At 40.4% G+C, this 14,368-nt stretch overlaps 1 protein-coding gene across 4 annotated transcripts in view; it reads right to left on the bottom strand.

The window, feature by feature from the left end:
* ITK (IL2 inducible T cell kinase) overlaps positions 1–6,022 on the bottom strand; it is a 61,582-nt gene extending 55,560 nt beyond the window's left edge. For all 4 annotated transcript variants that reach the window (XM_077780740.1, XM_077780741.1, XM_077780743.1 and 1 more), the window contains exon 1: positions 5,756–6,022. In XM_077780740.1, the coding sequence (XP_077636866.1) occupies positions 5,756–5,893 (138 nt within the window). In that variant the 5' untranslated portion in view covers positions 5,894–6,022. The remainder of the gene's footprint in view (positions 1–5,755) is intronic.
* Positions 6,023–14,368: the final 8,346 nt, after the last annotated feature.

The following is a 14,368-nucleotide window of genomic DNA, read 5'->3' as shown; positions in this document are numbered from 1 at the left end:
AGGTTCTCCTGCTCTCATTCCAGTGGATGTATAGACAGAAAATAAACAGGGAAGTGCATCAGAAAACCCAATAAGTGCATGCAGATACTGATGTACTGAAGTATCTATGTGCTAAAGTAAAGAAAAGAAAAGGAAAGAAACAGGATCCTGGGAAAATATTTAGAGATGGCAACAATAAAGAATAAGTCCTGCAAACATCTGGGGTGTTCCTGACAGTGGGAAGTAATGCAGAGACCCTGCACTTGCAGACCCCTGAGAGTGAGCGTCCATGTGTATCCCTCGCTTGTCTCACCCTAGTCCTGGCCTGTTCAAAGGCCCTAGAGTGAGTATGAGCTTGGAGTGTTCAAGGTTGAGGAAGAAGGCAGATGTGGTAGAAGCCTGGTGGGTAAAGGGAATGTGGTGTGAAATGAAATCGTAAACGCGGATAAGGACCCGTGAATGAAGAGTCTTGTGGGCCATAGCTGAGAATTTCCTTACATACTTTAAACGGCCATGGAAGGCTCAAAAGTAGAGAGTAAGATCTGATTTATCATTTATCGTAAGATCATTGTAAAAGTTCATTCTAGGTATTGCATGGATAATAAACTGTACGGAGCCTTGAGTGTCAGCAGAAGCCCAGCCGGATGGCAACACAATCACATAGGAATGAGGTGGAAAGAGACGGTGACTGATGCAAGTCTCAAGCAAAAATGCTCAGGTAGCTTTAACTGTACTATTGACAAAAGGTTTAGCTGCAGAAGAGAAGCAGGGAAAGAGTGTGGAGGGAAAAAGAGAAGAGAGTAGGGGGTAGGGTTGGTGGGCTGGCCCACTCGCTGGTTCCTGCATGTGCCTCTCTGACCCAGCTCTTAAAATGTCAACCTCCTGAATCCTCTTCTTCCTCTTTTAAGGCTGCAACATGCACTTCTTATTTTCTGACTCTTACCCCGAGGACTCTTCCTTTTGAAGTCCCGTATAACTTGCTTTGTTCTCTATTCTCGAAATCGAGCCTTGTTCTATTAGGGATTCATTTGTGGAACTCTGCCTCCTCCAAAGGTATATCTATCCCTCATGTCCTTGCTGTCACCCTCCTTGTCCTCCTTTCACAAATAATGAATGAGTGAGCAGTATGTGGCAGGCACTGTCATAAACACTGATGATGCCATCTTTACCAAATTGGGTGCTGGCCCTCAGAAAGCTTATAATCTAATGGAGGGTAGGCTGAGGGGATGATGTTAGTACAGTAATCACTTTAATAAATGGGTAATTGCAAGTCTGGGATGTGCTCTGAAGAGAGGGTAGGCATTGCTAAGGCAGAGCATAACAGGAGTAGATGGCCTCGTCTGGGGAAATCAAGGAAGGCTTCCTGGGGCAAGTGATATTCAAAATGAGGGCCTTAAAGTTGAAGGAAATCTTATGTAGCTGGATTCTAGAGTGATGGGAGAAAAAGGGACATGAGCTGAGAGGGAGGATGGCATGTGATAGACTTTGATGTCTGCTCTAGATCTAAGGTGAGAACCTTTGCAGGGACATATTGCTGCTGATAAGGATCGTCAGGACGTGGTCACAGTCACAGTGTGTCATGCTGGCTGCTGGTGGGTAACTGGGGCAGAGCGAGAGCAGGGAGACCATTAGGAGGTGATGGCAGTCCCAGGTGAGAGCTGCTGGCGGATTTCCCGAGGAAGGTGACCGTAGAAAATGGGGAGAAGTAGACAGATTTTAGAGGAACTTTAGGAGGCAAAACTTGCCAGAGCTTTCATTTATTTTTGAACACATAGTGGGGCTCCCTGAAGTGAATGAGGACAAAGATCTGTCCTCGAGTGTGTGTGAAAATGATAGAGCTCCTAACATGCGTCACTGCAGAAGGTCCGTGTGCCCTGGGTTGCTGACTTGCAGGACTGCCCTTTCCACTGAGGACTTTACATGCCCTGCAATAACCCAGTGGAGGCCCCAATTACCCATGGGTCACTGCTGCTAATAGTAATAAGCACCATTTATCGGCGGGCTGTGTAGGCCTTAGAGACATATGGGAGTTTAAATTCTTCCAGTGCAAGTTGTTTAGATTTTCTTTGCCTCAGTTACCTGCTCTGTACATTAGGGTAATCATACTTCCTAATTTATAGGGTGGTTGTAAGGAGTAGATGAAATAATCTGCACTTAGCATGGTGACTGATACATAGTAAATGTTAGGTCAGTATTAGTTCCTATTATTATTAGAATAATTGGTAACCTCTCTCTCATTAAAAGGCAGCAAGATCAAGAAGGAATGTTTAGTCATTACAAAAAATGACTAATGCACATCTGTTTAGATTTGCACAGAGTCACACAGCCTTAAGCAACTTACACAAAGCTGCATAGCTTTTAAGTGAGGAGCTGGTCTTTGACCCAGATGTGTCTGACCCCAGAAGCTGTGTGTTTGACTGCTGTGCGAGGAAAAGCAAGGAAAGGGGACCATCTCCTCACCTGTCATCTTTAATTTAAGATGGATGCATGCTCCAAGAGATGTCTCTGCTGCAAGGTTAGACTGCCAGCTAATGGGAAGGGCCCATGTGGAGTGGAGACCCAAAACGGACACTGAGAATGGTAGTCTTGACTGCCCCACATACAGGTAATGGCTCCCACACTATGGTGAGCAGAACAAGCTTGATCCCTGAGGTGCAGAGACATTAAAACAGGGAAACCTTTCCAGTTCTCCTGAGGGTCCTTCAGAAGGTCAAGGTACTACCATTAGTGCCAAGCTTATAACATGCCTTCCTCATGAAATACTCAACATCGTCTGGAGGCATTGGGGTCCTCACCTTACAGATAGTAAACAGAAGCTTTAAAAGGTTTAAATACCTTGCCTGAGACCCCACATCCAGAAAGTGATAAAGCCAGAATTTGAATCCAGCTCTACCTGGCTATACTGTCCTCTCCAATCAGTGATGGTTGTGTCCATCTGTGCTATCCCTTCTGTCCCATACTAACCTGAACTACCCAAGGCCCTCCATTTCTCTTCTACCCCTGGAAATGATCTGAGGTCAGTTCTGTGCAATTCAGCATGTGGCTTGGCTGGTGACTGCATCTCCAGAGAGTGTTTGTGTTTAAAGCCACATTGGAATGTTGGAGCTGGCTTGGGCTGATCGTTAAATCTGGAGGAATTTTGGGAGCCAGTAGACATCACATCAGTAGTTTGAAATTGGCCATGATGGGAGTGTTTACACCAGAGAAATCAGCAAACACTATGCATTAGAGCTGCCTGATGCTCTCCGCTGCCACTACCACTACCGGCTAGTTAAACGTGTATCAGCACATGAGGGGCCCTAATCTCATTGTCCTCTGTTAATGAATGCTAGGCATCAGGGACCACTTTGCAAAGAATTGGCAGGCACAGGGTGGTGTCTGAAAGCATGCCTGCCAGTGAGCCACCACCTGCTGACACCATGCTTCTTTCTGGGCCAGCAGGGTGAGGCACTTCCTGGCACCGCTGAAAACACTTACACATTTCAACGCTAGACGCCGGAACGAAATCTGTGTTAAAATAACAGGCCCAGTCGCTATGGATATTTAGGCACGGATATTTAAAATTAGAAAATGTATATTTAAAGTTAGAAAATACATACTTAATTTGCAAAAGTACGGGATTCTTTTCTGAGTAGGTAGTAGGATTGTTTTTTGTAGTCCTAAAGCCACAGTTTTTTAAAACTTCAAGGAGCCTAATTTTACAAATGAGAAAAGAGAAAAAGAAGCTGTGACCCCGAGAGGGGCAATGGTTGGCTCAGCGTCATACATTTTGTAATGCATATATGTATGTCTCTCTCCGCAGACTTGTACTTAGTCACAGAATAGAGGGAATCCGGGACCCTGACATTAGCCTGACTTTGAATGTTGTCCTTCATTTGAAAATAAATGTGTTATGCCACCCTGCTAGCTCCTTCAGAGAAATGATGATGATATAAAAAATGGCTAATTTTTACTAGGTGTTTACTAGGTGACACAGAACTTATGCTGAGCACTTCACATATTAAGCTGAACTATTTGAAATCACCACTGTCTGGCCTGTCTTGATCCACTGAGTGGTCATTTCAAATAGTTCAGTCTAAATACATTCTCTCTGTTAACCTTTACCATATTCTCATGAAATGAGTACTATTATCATACCCACTTTACACATGGTAAGACTGAGGCTTTAATTTTTTAAATGCTTATTTCTTTATTTTTGGAAAACAGAGAGAGAGAGAGAGGGGAGAGAGAAAGAGAGAATGAATCCTCAGCAGGCTCTGCTCAGCAACTGTGAGATCAATGACCTGCGCTAAAATCAAAAGTCAGACTCTTAACCGGCTGACCCAACCAGGTGCCCAGAAGCTTTAAATTCTTTTTGAAAAAAGTTTCTTCCCACAAGTGTAATGCTATTGTTATTTATAAGTGAGACATAGTGCATGCTTGTGTGCAAATCAGTTACCTAAGTATTTCTCTATGCCTTCTGATTGATTATTGATTGATATCACTAAGAGTCTCCTGAAGATGAGCATGTCTGAACCTCTAAGAAGTAGTAATATTTCAACACTCATAGGCTCTATACCCAGGCCTCCATCAGGGCTGCATTTCATTGAGCCCTTCAAAGCCTGGCTCTCCAAAGGTCCCAAACTCATGCTTATCCTACTAAGTCAGGTCCTAACAAGGCATGGGATGCCTTTGTCTCTGACCATAAAGTACCTAAGGTTATTTACCCATCAGGAAAATATAGGTGAAAACCCTGCCTTATCTCCCTAATGATGGAAAAACTAATACAATGATTTAGTACAAAGTCACACACATGCTTTGAAAACTAGCTACAAAGGATGAAACAGGTGCTAGAATTTTTAAAGAAAGAAGTGTTGGAGGTACTACTTCCAGACCTTTCATTTTGTAAAGGAAGAATCTAATGCAAAAGGTAGAGACATGTACCAAGGCTCAGTCACCTAGAGAAATAGAGTTTGGTCTCCTTTCTCTGCATGCAGTGTTTTTTGTACCTAACTATATTGTTATGATTATTCATGTTGCTGTTATTATCACTGATGTTATAGAATATAAGGCTATCTCTAGCTATATGAAGCGACTGACCTAGCTAAGCAGCTGTAATCTCCTGGGTAAGAACCACCGGTCTATATTGCATAACACTGTAAAAACTTGTCTCCTGGTAAATTTTCCATGGAATAAAGAGGTTTACTTTCGGGTCTTGCAAATTTTAGGTAACTAGATGCCCAGGAAATATTATTTCACGATATTAAGTGAGTAATGACCATTGGGACAAATAGAAGTAAATTCATAAAAATGTCGACACTGAACTATCCCTTAACCATTCCAAGTATCAGTCTCCTCTATTATAAATTAAGAAAACTGGGCTAGATCATCCCGTAGGTCCCACTGAATGCTAATATGATTCATCTATGCCCCATAAAATATAGTATTTCAGATGAATTTCAAATTCTATCCAATCGTAACATTTGCCACGTTTATTATAATTTTAAGATTAAACTTGCAGGAAAGAAAACCACTAGTAAATATTAAACTTACTCTTTTGCAGATTTTAGAACTAAATCACCTAATACAACAACCCCACCTCTGGGCTTTTCTCCACATTCTCTTCTGAGTACTCTAATGGTACTTTTTAGTCTGTCATGGTACTTTTTAGGCTGTTGTAACCAGCATGCCTATGCCTCCTTTGGTTTTATTTTATTCTGTGTAGAGCTTCATGATTCAGCCTAGTCCAAATGAAAAATACTGTTTAGGAAAAGATAAGACACAAGTGCTCACATACCCCATGACGGTTCTCAAAGTACGCCAGGCTGGTTTTCGTTAAAACAAAGAAGCGGACTTTAAAGTTGGAGGGAGAAGTTCTTCTCTTTTGTTGCGATTTCTTGATGAGCTGTTCTTCTAGGAGGATAAAGTTGTTCATGATCCAGTTCTTGAGGAGTGATGCGCCTTGGGCATCACCCCGTAGCACAGCCAGAGGACACAGCTTCAGGGCAAGGAATGCACTCTGGGGAGGCAGTTGACTTTCAGAGAGCTGTTAAAATGCCTCTTGCATTTCGATGTTATCTTTCTATCAGTGTTCAGTCAACAATGTGGAGCTTCTCCTCTGATGTCAAAGGCCGTAACCACATCCTTTCGAAATTCACAAAACTAAGAGGCATATGTAAAAACTATACATACCCTTTGCTGCATGGTTTGGAAATGATATTTGAAGATTCTGAAAGTCAGAATGATAGGAAGCATTAGAGTTTAATCTTTACAGTTCCTGGTTTAGCCTATCTAACAATTAAGGCATGTTGCACAGGGGGCAGGAACATGGGCTCTGGAGCCCATGTTTGTGTATTAAGTTTTGTGTATTAGTTTCCTGTTGCTGCTGTAACAAATCATCACAAATTTAGTGACTCACAAGTGTATTATCTTACATTTTTGTAGTTCAGAAGTCTAAAATGAGCTTTATCGGGCTACAATCAGGGTTTCAGCAGGCTTGTAGTCTTTTTGGAAGATCTTTAGAGTAGAATCTGTTACCTTGCCCTTTCAGCTTCTAGGACCAACTTCTAGGACCACCCGCATTCCTTGGCCCGGCGTCCCCTTCCTCCATCTTCAAAGCTAATAACAGCTAGTCAAGTCCTCTCACCTTATATAACTGTAAGCTCTTCTGTCTCCCTCTTCCAAATTTGAGGACTTCGAGATTACTCTGGGCCTGCCTAGATAATCTAAAATAATCACCCTGTTTTAAGGTCAGTTTATTAGCAACTTTAATTTCATCTTCTATGTTAGTTTCCCTTTGTAATGTAACCTTCACATTCATAGGTTGCAGGGATTAGGCTTTGAGGGGATCTTTAGGGGATCCGTGATTCTACCTACCATAGTTTGAATTCTGGGTCCAACACTTAACTAGCTGTGAGGCTCTAGGCATATTACTCAAGAGCTCTGAGCCTCAGGTTTTCCATCTGTGAAAAAACTGGAGCTCAAACAGTGCCCCTACACAAGGCAGGGCTTCCTGCCAGTCTCATCTCCCAGCTTGCTCGTATGCTCTCACTCCAGCCTTCACAAAAGCTCCTTATACCTCTTTGAACATCTCATTTTGCCTGATGACATCTCTCCCCTGCTTTGCCTCTTTTAACACTAAATTACACTGCAGGTCTTTAAAAAAAAATTTTTTTTAACATTTATTTATTATTGAGAGACAAAGCATGGGCATGGAAGGGCAGAGGGAGAGAGGGAGACATGGAATCTGAAGCAGGCTCCAAGCTCTGAGCTGGTTGTCAGCACAGAGCCCAACGCAGGGCTCAAACTCACAAATGCAAGATCATGACCTGAGCAGAAGTCAGCTGCTTATCCAACGGAGCCACCCAGGCGCCCAAACTATAAGTCTTATTCTGCATGTCACTTCCTCAGGAAAGCCTTCCTCGCTTTCCAAAGTCAAATTCAACAATTATACACAGATGATACCTTATACTTTCTCTTTATACCCATTATGACAGTTGTCATTGTACATTTTGGAGGATGACTTTTGGATTGATGTTTGTCTTCCCTGCTAGTGTAGAAAGTCCATGATGGTAACGGCTATGTGTGGTTTTGCTGGTGTTATATACTCAGCAATCATTATGGAGCCTAGTGTGTATAAAGGATGTTCTAAAAAAATGTGTTGAATGAATAATCACCAAACTGGATTAGACAGTTAAAAGAGACAAGGACCATAAAACACTTAAGAGAAATATATTGAAGTATGAATGACGTAATAAACAAAGCATGTTTGGGCTTTGAGATAAAGAAACATGTGTTGGAATCCCACTTCTGTCATTTACTAAATTGTATCTCTTTGAGTAAGTCACTTACCCTCTCTGATCCTCAGTCTCTTTGTAGGGTCCTTTTGGGAACTGAATCCCATAAACTCTGAGTGGTGGATGCTAGTCATGTATTTTGCCTTAGAAAGAGTACATGGTTTAAGTAAAATATGTGAGTCTTACTTCTGGCATGAAGTAAATAACCGGGAAATCTCAGTAGAAGTAGAGATGACATATACTTGACAGGGATGAATAATGAAGCAAAATAATCACTATTGCTGTATAGGAGTGTAATCCTCTAAAATTTTCTGTTTCATATGTAAATTAGCAGACTGCAGCTTAATTTTGTTTCATATATTGGATGCCCCGGCATAGTCAAGACACTCAAGAAGGTAGGGAAAGTGGATACTTTAAATGATCCCTGAGGTGCCTAGGTGGCTCAGTCAGTTAAGCGTCTGACTTCAGCTCAGGTCAGATCTCATGGTTCATGGGTTCGAGCCCCACATCAGGCTCTGTGCTGACAGCTCAGAGCTGGGAGTCTGTTTCAGATTCTGTGTCTCCCTTTCTCTCTGCCCCTGCCCCAGTCATGCTCTGTCTCTCTCTGTCTCAAAAATAAATAAAGTGTAAAAATTTTTAAATAAATAAATAAATGATTCCTGTCCCACATTCTGAGGTTTTAAGACATGTGTGGAAATACACTGCCCAAACGATGTAGTTTTTTCTTTCTAGGCTTGAAGCAAAGAATGTTGTTTTCTCCAAATATTTATTCTCCCCTTTTTTCTGGGTAACTGACCTCCTAAAGGTTATCTGGGGCATATGGCTAGCCAGAGTAGACTATGTTTTTCAGTCACATGACTATTTTTTTAGCCACTGGAACATAGCAGCCATGATGAGCATCTCTTACTTCTAGGAGATGTCCTTAATGGCAGTCATCATGCTCTTTTCCTTCTCTTGTTTTTCCTTCCTACTGACTAGAATGTGGATACGATGGTTAGAGCTGGAGCAGCTGTTTTATATCATGAGGTGAAAATTGCATGAAGACAATGGAATGTAAGATAGAAAAAGCTGTAGGTCCTAATAACCTTGGACTCTCGATGCCAGTCTGGCATCACCTTTTCCTTTTTTAACATAAAGAGAAATAAAATTACATTTTCTAAGCCTCTGTTATTTTGAAGTTCTGTCATAAACACCAAGCCTAGTCTTAATATATATAATATAATACAGTACTATATTTAATAATAGACTGTAAACTTCTTTGAAAAGGGTAGGTTTATACCTGGCTGGTTCAGGTTGAAAGATTTACAGACTTCACAACATATTCTCATCAGGGAAAACAAAATATCATCAGTAACTGTTGTAATAGGTGCCTTTCATTTGCAAAGTCTTCATGAAGTACCATCATAAGTAATTTTATTCTCTTTCACATAATATCTTCAAGCCCACTCACTGGGGTTTGTCTTTGTTCTCACTGAAACGTAACCTTAAAAGGCTCAATATTTTCTCGTAGCTTTCAGGAAAACACTCATAAAAATAAATAATCTCTTTGTTTTGGTTTTAAAAAGTCCAGTTCACAGGAGTCAAATTCAAGAAGCTCTCACTTGTCAAAGATGGAACAATTGGGTGTCAAAAAGAACAGTAATTGTGATGAATTGAAGAATAACCAAAATGTTAAAATCATGAGTTCATGAGATGCTTAGAAAACCCCCAAATGAACCCATTGATCACCTTTGGAGGATGCCAGAGAATCAATTTATTATTCTGAAAACTAGAAAACAAAGGGAAAGAATAAAATATGTCTACTGTCTTTCTTAAAGAACTATATCTCAGTTTAGTACTTAAATATTTAATAAGGGAAAGTCATTCTTTGGAAAAGAACATTAACTAATAAACGAAGAGGGAGTGATAGAATTCCACCACTGTGCCTTTCCAGTGACACAATGGAGTTAGGCAACAATCATCAGTGGCTGCTAAAATCATTATGTGAAAAGCCAATAGAAGTACTTATAGTTTATGTATTAGATTGATAATACTATAATGTACTGATGCATCTTAACATCACAAAAGAGAGACAACTAGACATTATGTACTTCCTGATGTAATGCAATAGGAAGTACACAAAACCACCTGCGCAGAAGTCTCACCAAAGGAAAAAAAATCAAGCACAAATCTCACCAAACGTCTAGATCTAAATCCAAGTTTGCGGGAAATATAGGAGATAAAGGAACATCGCAAAGGACACATAGAGATGCAATTGGATGAGTCCAGAAAACATAAAACACTGAAGACAAATGACCCTGTGTCTGCAACAAATAAGTCAGATAGAGAGTCTATAGATTAAGCGACTTTAAGAGGCATATCAACTATGTGATGGTTTGTTTGGATTTAGGTTCAAACAAAATTGTATAAATTCATTATAAGACATTATGTGTATTTGATGATTAATTATTCGTTTTTTAAAGGTGATAATGGCCCTGGTATGTTAAAAGGGTCCTTATTTTGCACAGAAACATACTGAAATAATTACTTATAAAAGGCTCAAGATTTGCTTTGTTATAATTAAGGGAAGGAGGAAAAATGGGGAAAGGAAGAGATGAAAAATGTTTGTTCTTGAATTGACACTTACTGACCCTGGGTAATGGGTAGGTGGGGGTTCTTTATTCTATTTGCCTATGTTGCTGTGCATTTGAAAATTTCCATAATGAGAAGTTAAGAAAAGGGAAGGCAAGGCCAGTCCAGATCATTGTAATAATCAGAAGTCCAAACATGTATTCAATTTAATGCTTTTCCTCAACCTAAGCGTGGGTCTGCTTCAAGCTTAGAAGCATGTTGACTCTTCCACCATGTCCTAACTCCTTCTCTCTCCCCTCTCATTAGCCTGGCTCTTGACCCACCTGTTCACACCTAGGCCTGGGGGGAAAGAAGGAAAAAAGTCACGGCATTCAACAAGGCTACAGCTATAATCTGGGATTGACGCCCTCTGCTTGTGGAAGATACACAATTGTTCCTTTTTCTTCCATGGGAAAGTTTTGTCATCTGCTTTGTGGTTGTCATTATTGTCAGAGGGCTCTTACAGCAGCTCTCTTGACCTGGGAGATGCCACTGGGACTGGCCAATGAGGCAACCCTCAGCTCTTGGGCTTCACCTCCAGTGTGCTTCTCGCTCCTTCCAACTCTGTTGCGATCCTTTTGCGCATCTTGGTTGTCCTCTTGAGTTTTCCTTGAAAAGAAACTGCACATCATTTTATTCCCTTATATGGCTCTGCTGCAAGACTCAGGCATCCTTGCCCAGCAACTGATGGATGCACCGTTTGCCCCAAGCATAGCCCCTTCTCCCTTTTAACACCAAATAAAGAGCTCATCCACAAACTTTCACCCTTACATTTCTCTGAGTATGATTTGCACACCAGTCCTTATCTCTCCTAAACTCTATGAGACTTGTGTCACTTTCACTGAGTAGTCTCTTAAGTCCCTGTCACTTGGCTTCTGATGGATGCAAGCACCTGCTTTCCTTCCCCTTGGTGGGCTGTGAGAGGAAAGGCATAGTGTACCCAACTTTCTTTCTCTTGACTTCAAGCCTTGGTTTTCTAAAGGTTGGAGGTGGGCTAATACTATTGCTGGCATAACCTGTGTTGCTTCTTATTATGCCACAGTTCATATAACACTTTATTTTAGGATATGAAAATTCATGATTCCTTTAATTATGGTATTGCAGATTTTTGTGGCCTCAACTGAAACTGAGTTAGAAAACCTCACTGAACACCCTATAACAAGGAAAAAAAACAATTCAATTCAATTCAATCTGGCACTACTGGATCCAGGTATATAAACAATGACATCAGAAATGTTCATTTCCATTTCTGAGTTCTGTGTGGGCTCCATGCTTCGGCAGACTTTCCTTCGTGGCAGCAAAACGGATGCCAGGAGTTATAGGCTGACATGTTACCACTGGAACTGGGTTCTTTTCCCTAACAGTTCCAGCAAAACTCTCAGATCTGTGGATCATTAATCTGGCTTGGGTGACATGCTCACATCCACCTCCATCATTACAGCCAGGGCAGTAGAATGTTCTGTTGTCTATCTCTAGGTCTGTACTTTCTCCTGGATTTAGGGGTGGGATGCAGTCAGCCCTATTCAACCACAGGGACCGAGAATACGGTAGGGTGGCCCTCCGAAGGAACACCAGAGTGCTGCTGCTATATCAGTAAATGATCCGCCTTTACAGTAGCATAAGGTCCATTTGTGTTGCTTTATCACTTGAGGTCCCACAATTCTGGTCCTCTTCTCTGTTCTAGCAAATAGCTATTTAGACAAGTCAAGATGCCTCTTATATAATCCCAGAGCTTCTTGTGTCCAGGCCAAAGAGATCCTTGAAGAACTGTATCTTAGGATGTGGCTTTGAAGCCCTTTATTTTCCTTATGGTTCTCATCTGAACTTGATCAGGTTTCGTTATATCTCTTTAAGAGTGATACCCAGAATATTTTGGGTTATTTTTAAAAACCTCGTAAAACTTGGGGTGCCTGGATGGCTTAGTGGGTTGAGCACCTGAGTCTTGATCTCAGCTCAGGTCTTGATCTCAGTGTCATGAGTTCAAGAGCAGTGCTGGGTTCTGTGCTGGGTGTGAAGCCTACTTTAAAAAAAATCCAAAACTTCACAAATTACTACTCCTAGAACTATCTAGAGGGGGAAAGAAAGCATGAGCACATGTATAAAATGCACAAAGTGTTCACCACAGTGTAGAATGTAACAGAAACAGTCTATTAGTGCATCATTGAGAAAGTGGTTAAATAATCTGTGAGGTATCCATTCAATAGGACACGATAAAGTCATGAACATGAATGAAGTACATATATAATGTATCATTCTAAAAAAGTGCACAACATATTGTTAATATAGAAAAGGTGCAGACCAACATGTGTGGCATAAACCTATTTTTACATAAAAACCTTTTGTGTTTATTTTAATGTGTATATGTATATATACAGTAGAACCTTGGATTTAGAATAACTTGTTCTGCAAGTCTTCCACAAGATGAGCAAACATTTCTAATAATTTTAACTTGATAAACAAATGATGTCTTGCAATACAAATAGTACGTGATGCCGAATGTCACATGATCACAACTGAGCCAATGGTTCTTGAAATTCATTTTGATATACAAGTGCTTTGGATTATAAGCATGTTTCCAGAATGAATTATGTTCACAAACCAAGGTTTTATTGTGTGTATATATACCTACAGGGCTATGTCAGGGAATTCACATATCAAACTTCCAGCAAAAGGAATTGAAAGGTTAGAAAAATGCCTCACCTTTTAATTTACATAGTTTAAAAAATGACATTATGGGAGAATTTCTTTTTACTTTCCAATTTAGAATTAAACTAAACTATGCCTTTGACAGACATTATTGGTTTGATTAGCAGAAGACAGCGATAACAGGTGGCCAGGAAGCTTAGAGCTAACTTACTGAAATAGATATTTCTTTCTGGTTATAACAGTGAAATATATCCTTGTTGAGAAAGGAAAACCAGCAAACAGACAAAATTAGTAATTACTTCTAGTGTCACCCCTCAGAGACAATCAATATTAACACTGATTGTGCATATTTCCAGTATTTTTCAAAGTTAAATTTAATATTTAATTGTAATAATCATCTTATCCCAGCTTCTGGATCATTCTACTTCCTTCTACCTCTATGCAGTTTCTAATCTTTGTTTTTATCTTTAATGTTAACTGTTTTATTATTTGTGTGTGTATTTGCTGGCAAGCTTCTTTGATAGTATAATATCAAAGAAATAAATATGTAAACTGAGGTAGGACATCTCATGGCTTATAAACAGCAAAATTGGAAGCTGAGAGGGAAATAGTCATAAGACTGTGATGAGCAGGGCAGAAATTTGGCTCAGTGTGTGGCCAGATTTGTGTAGGACACAAGAAAGAAGGAAGCAGAAAAAAGGTAGGAGGGGAAGAGAGGTGACATTAGTTGGATCATAATGTTGAGAAATAAAATTATTTAAATGGTCCATCTGGCTTCTTTTATGCATACCAGCTCATTTTCTTTTTAAACCCAAGGCAGAAGCAAACTGATTTGCATACTGGACCTCAAGGGAAGAGTCAAGGTGACTGTTGTCTTCTTTTGACAGCCAAAAGGTAAAACAGTATCAGGTTGCCTTCCTGAAGTCCTAGGTACCGAAAGGGTAACCGCAGCTCATCCCACGCCACCACCTCACTTAGCAGCATTGACATAAAAGTACTGTGGATTGTATTTTAGGCCAGGGGATTTACCCGGCAGATACATATTGTGTACAGTATGGAAATCTCCCCACCCTCACATCCTGCCCTAGCTCACAATGCCTTCTCAGGTGGCATATTCATTGAAAAGGCTATATATAGCCACTGCTTGCCCTGGTTTTCAAAATAATAGGTGGGGAGCAAAGGTTATTGACTTGAAACCTCTTCCCATGGTAAATATGTAGATTTCAACCACCTATAATCTTGCATGTCTACATATACTCAGTATATCATATACAGTGTTTTCACTTACGTGTCTCTTCAATCTTAGGCCAATTAAAAATATGTGGAAAATTATGCTTAGAAGTGTGGCTTTGGCACTT

This window comes from Crocuta crocuta, unplaced genomic scaffold (genome assembly GCF_008692635.1).
Source record: "Crocuta crocuta isolate KB4526 unplaced genomic scaffold, BGI_CrCroc_1.0 scaffold343, whole genome shotgun sequence".
Lineage (NCBI taxonomy): Eukaryota > Metazoa > Chordata > Mammalia > Carnivora > Hyaenidae > Crocuta > Crocuta crocuta.
Note: the sequence above shows the minus strand (reverse complement) of the source record. Positions and strands in the feature narration are given on the sequence as shown.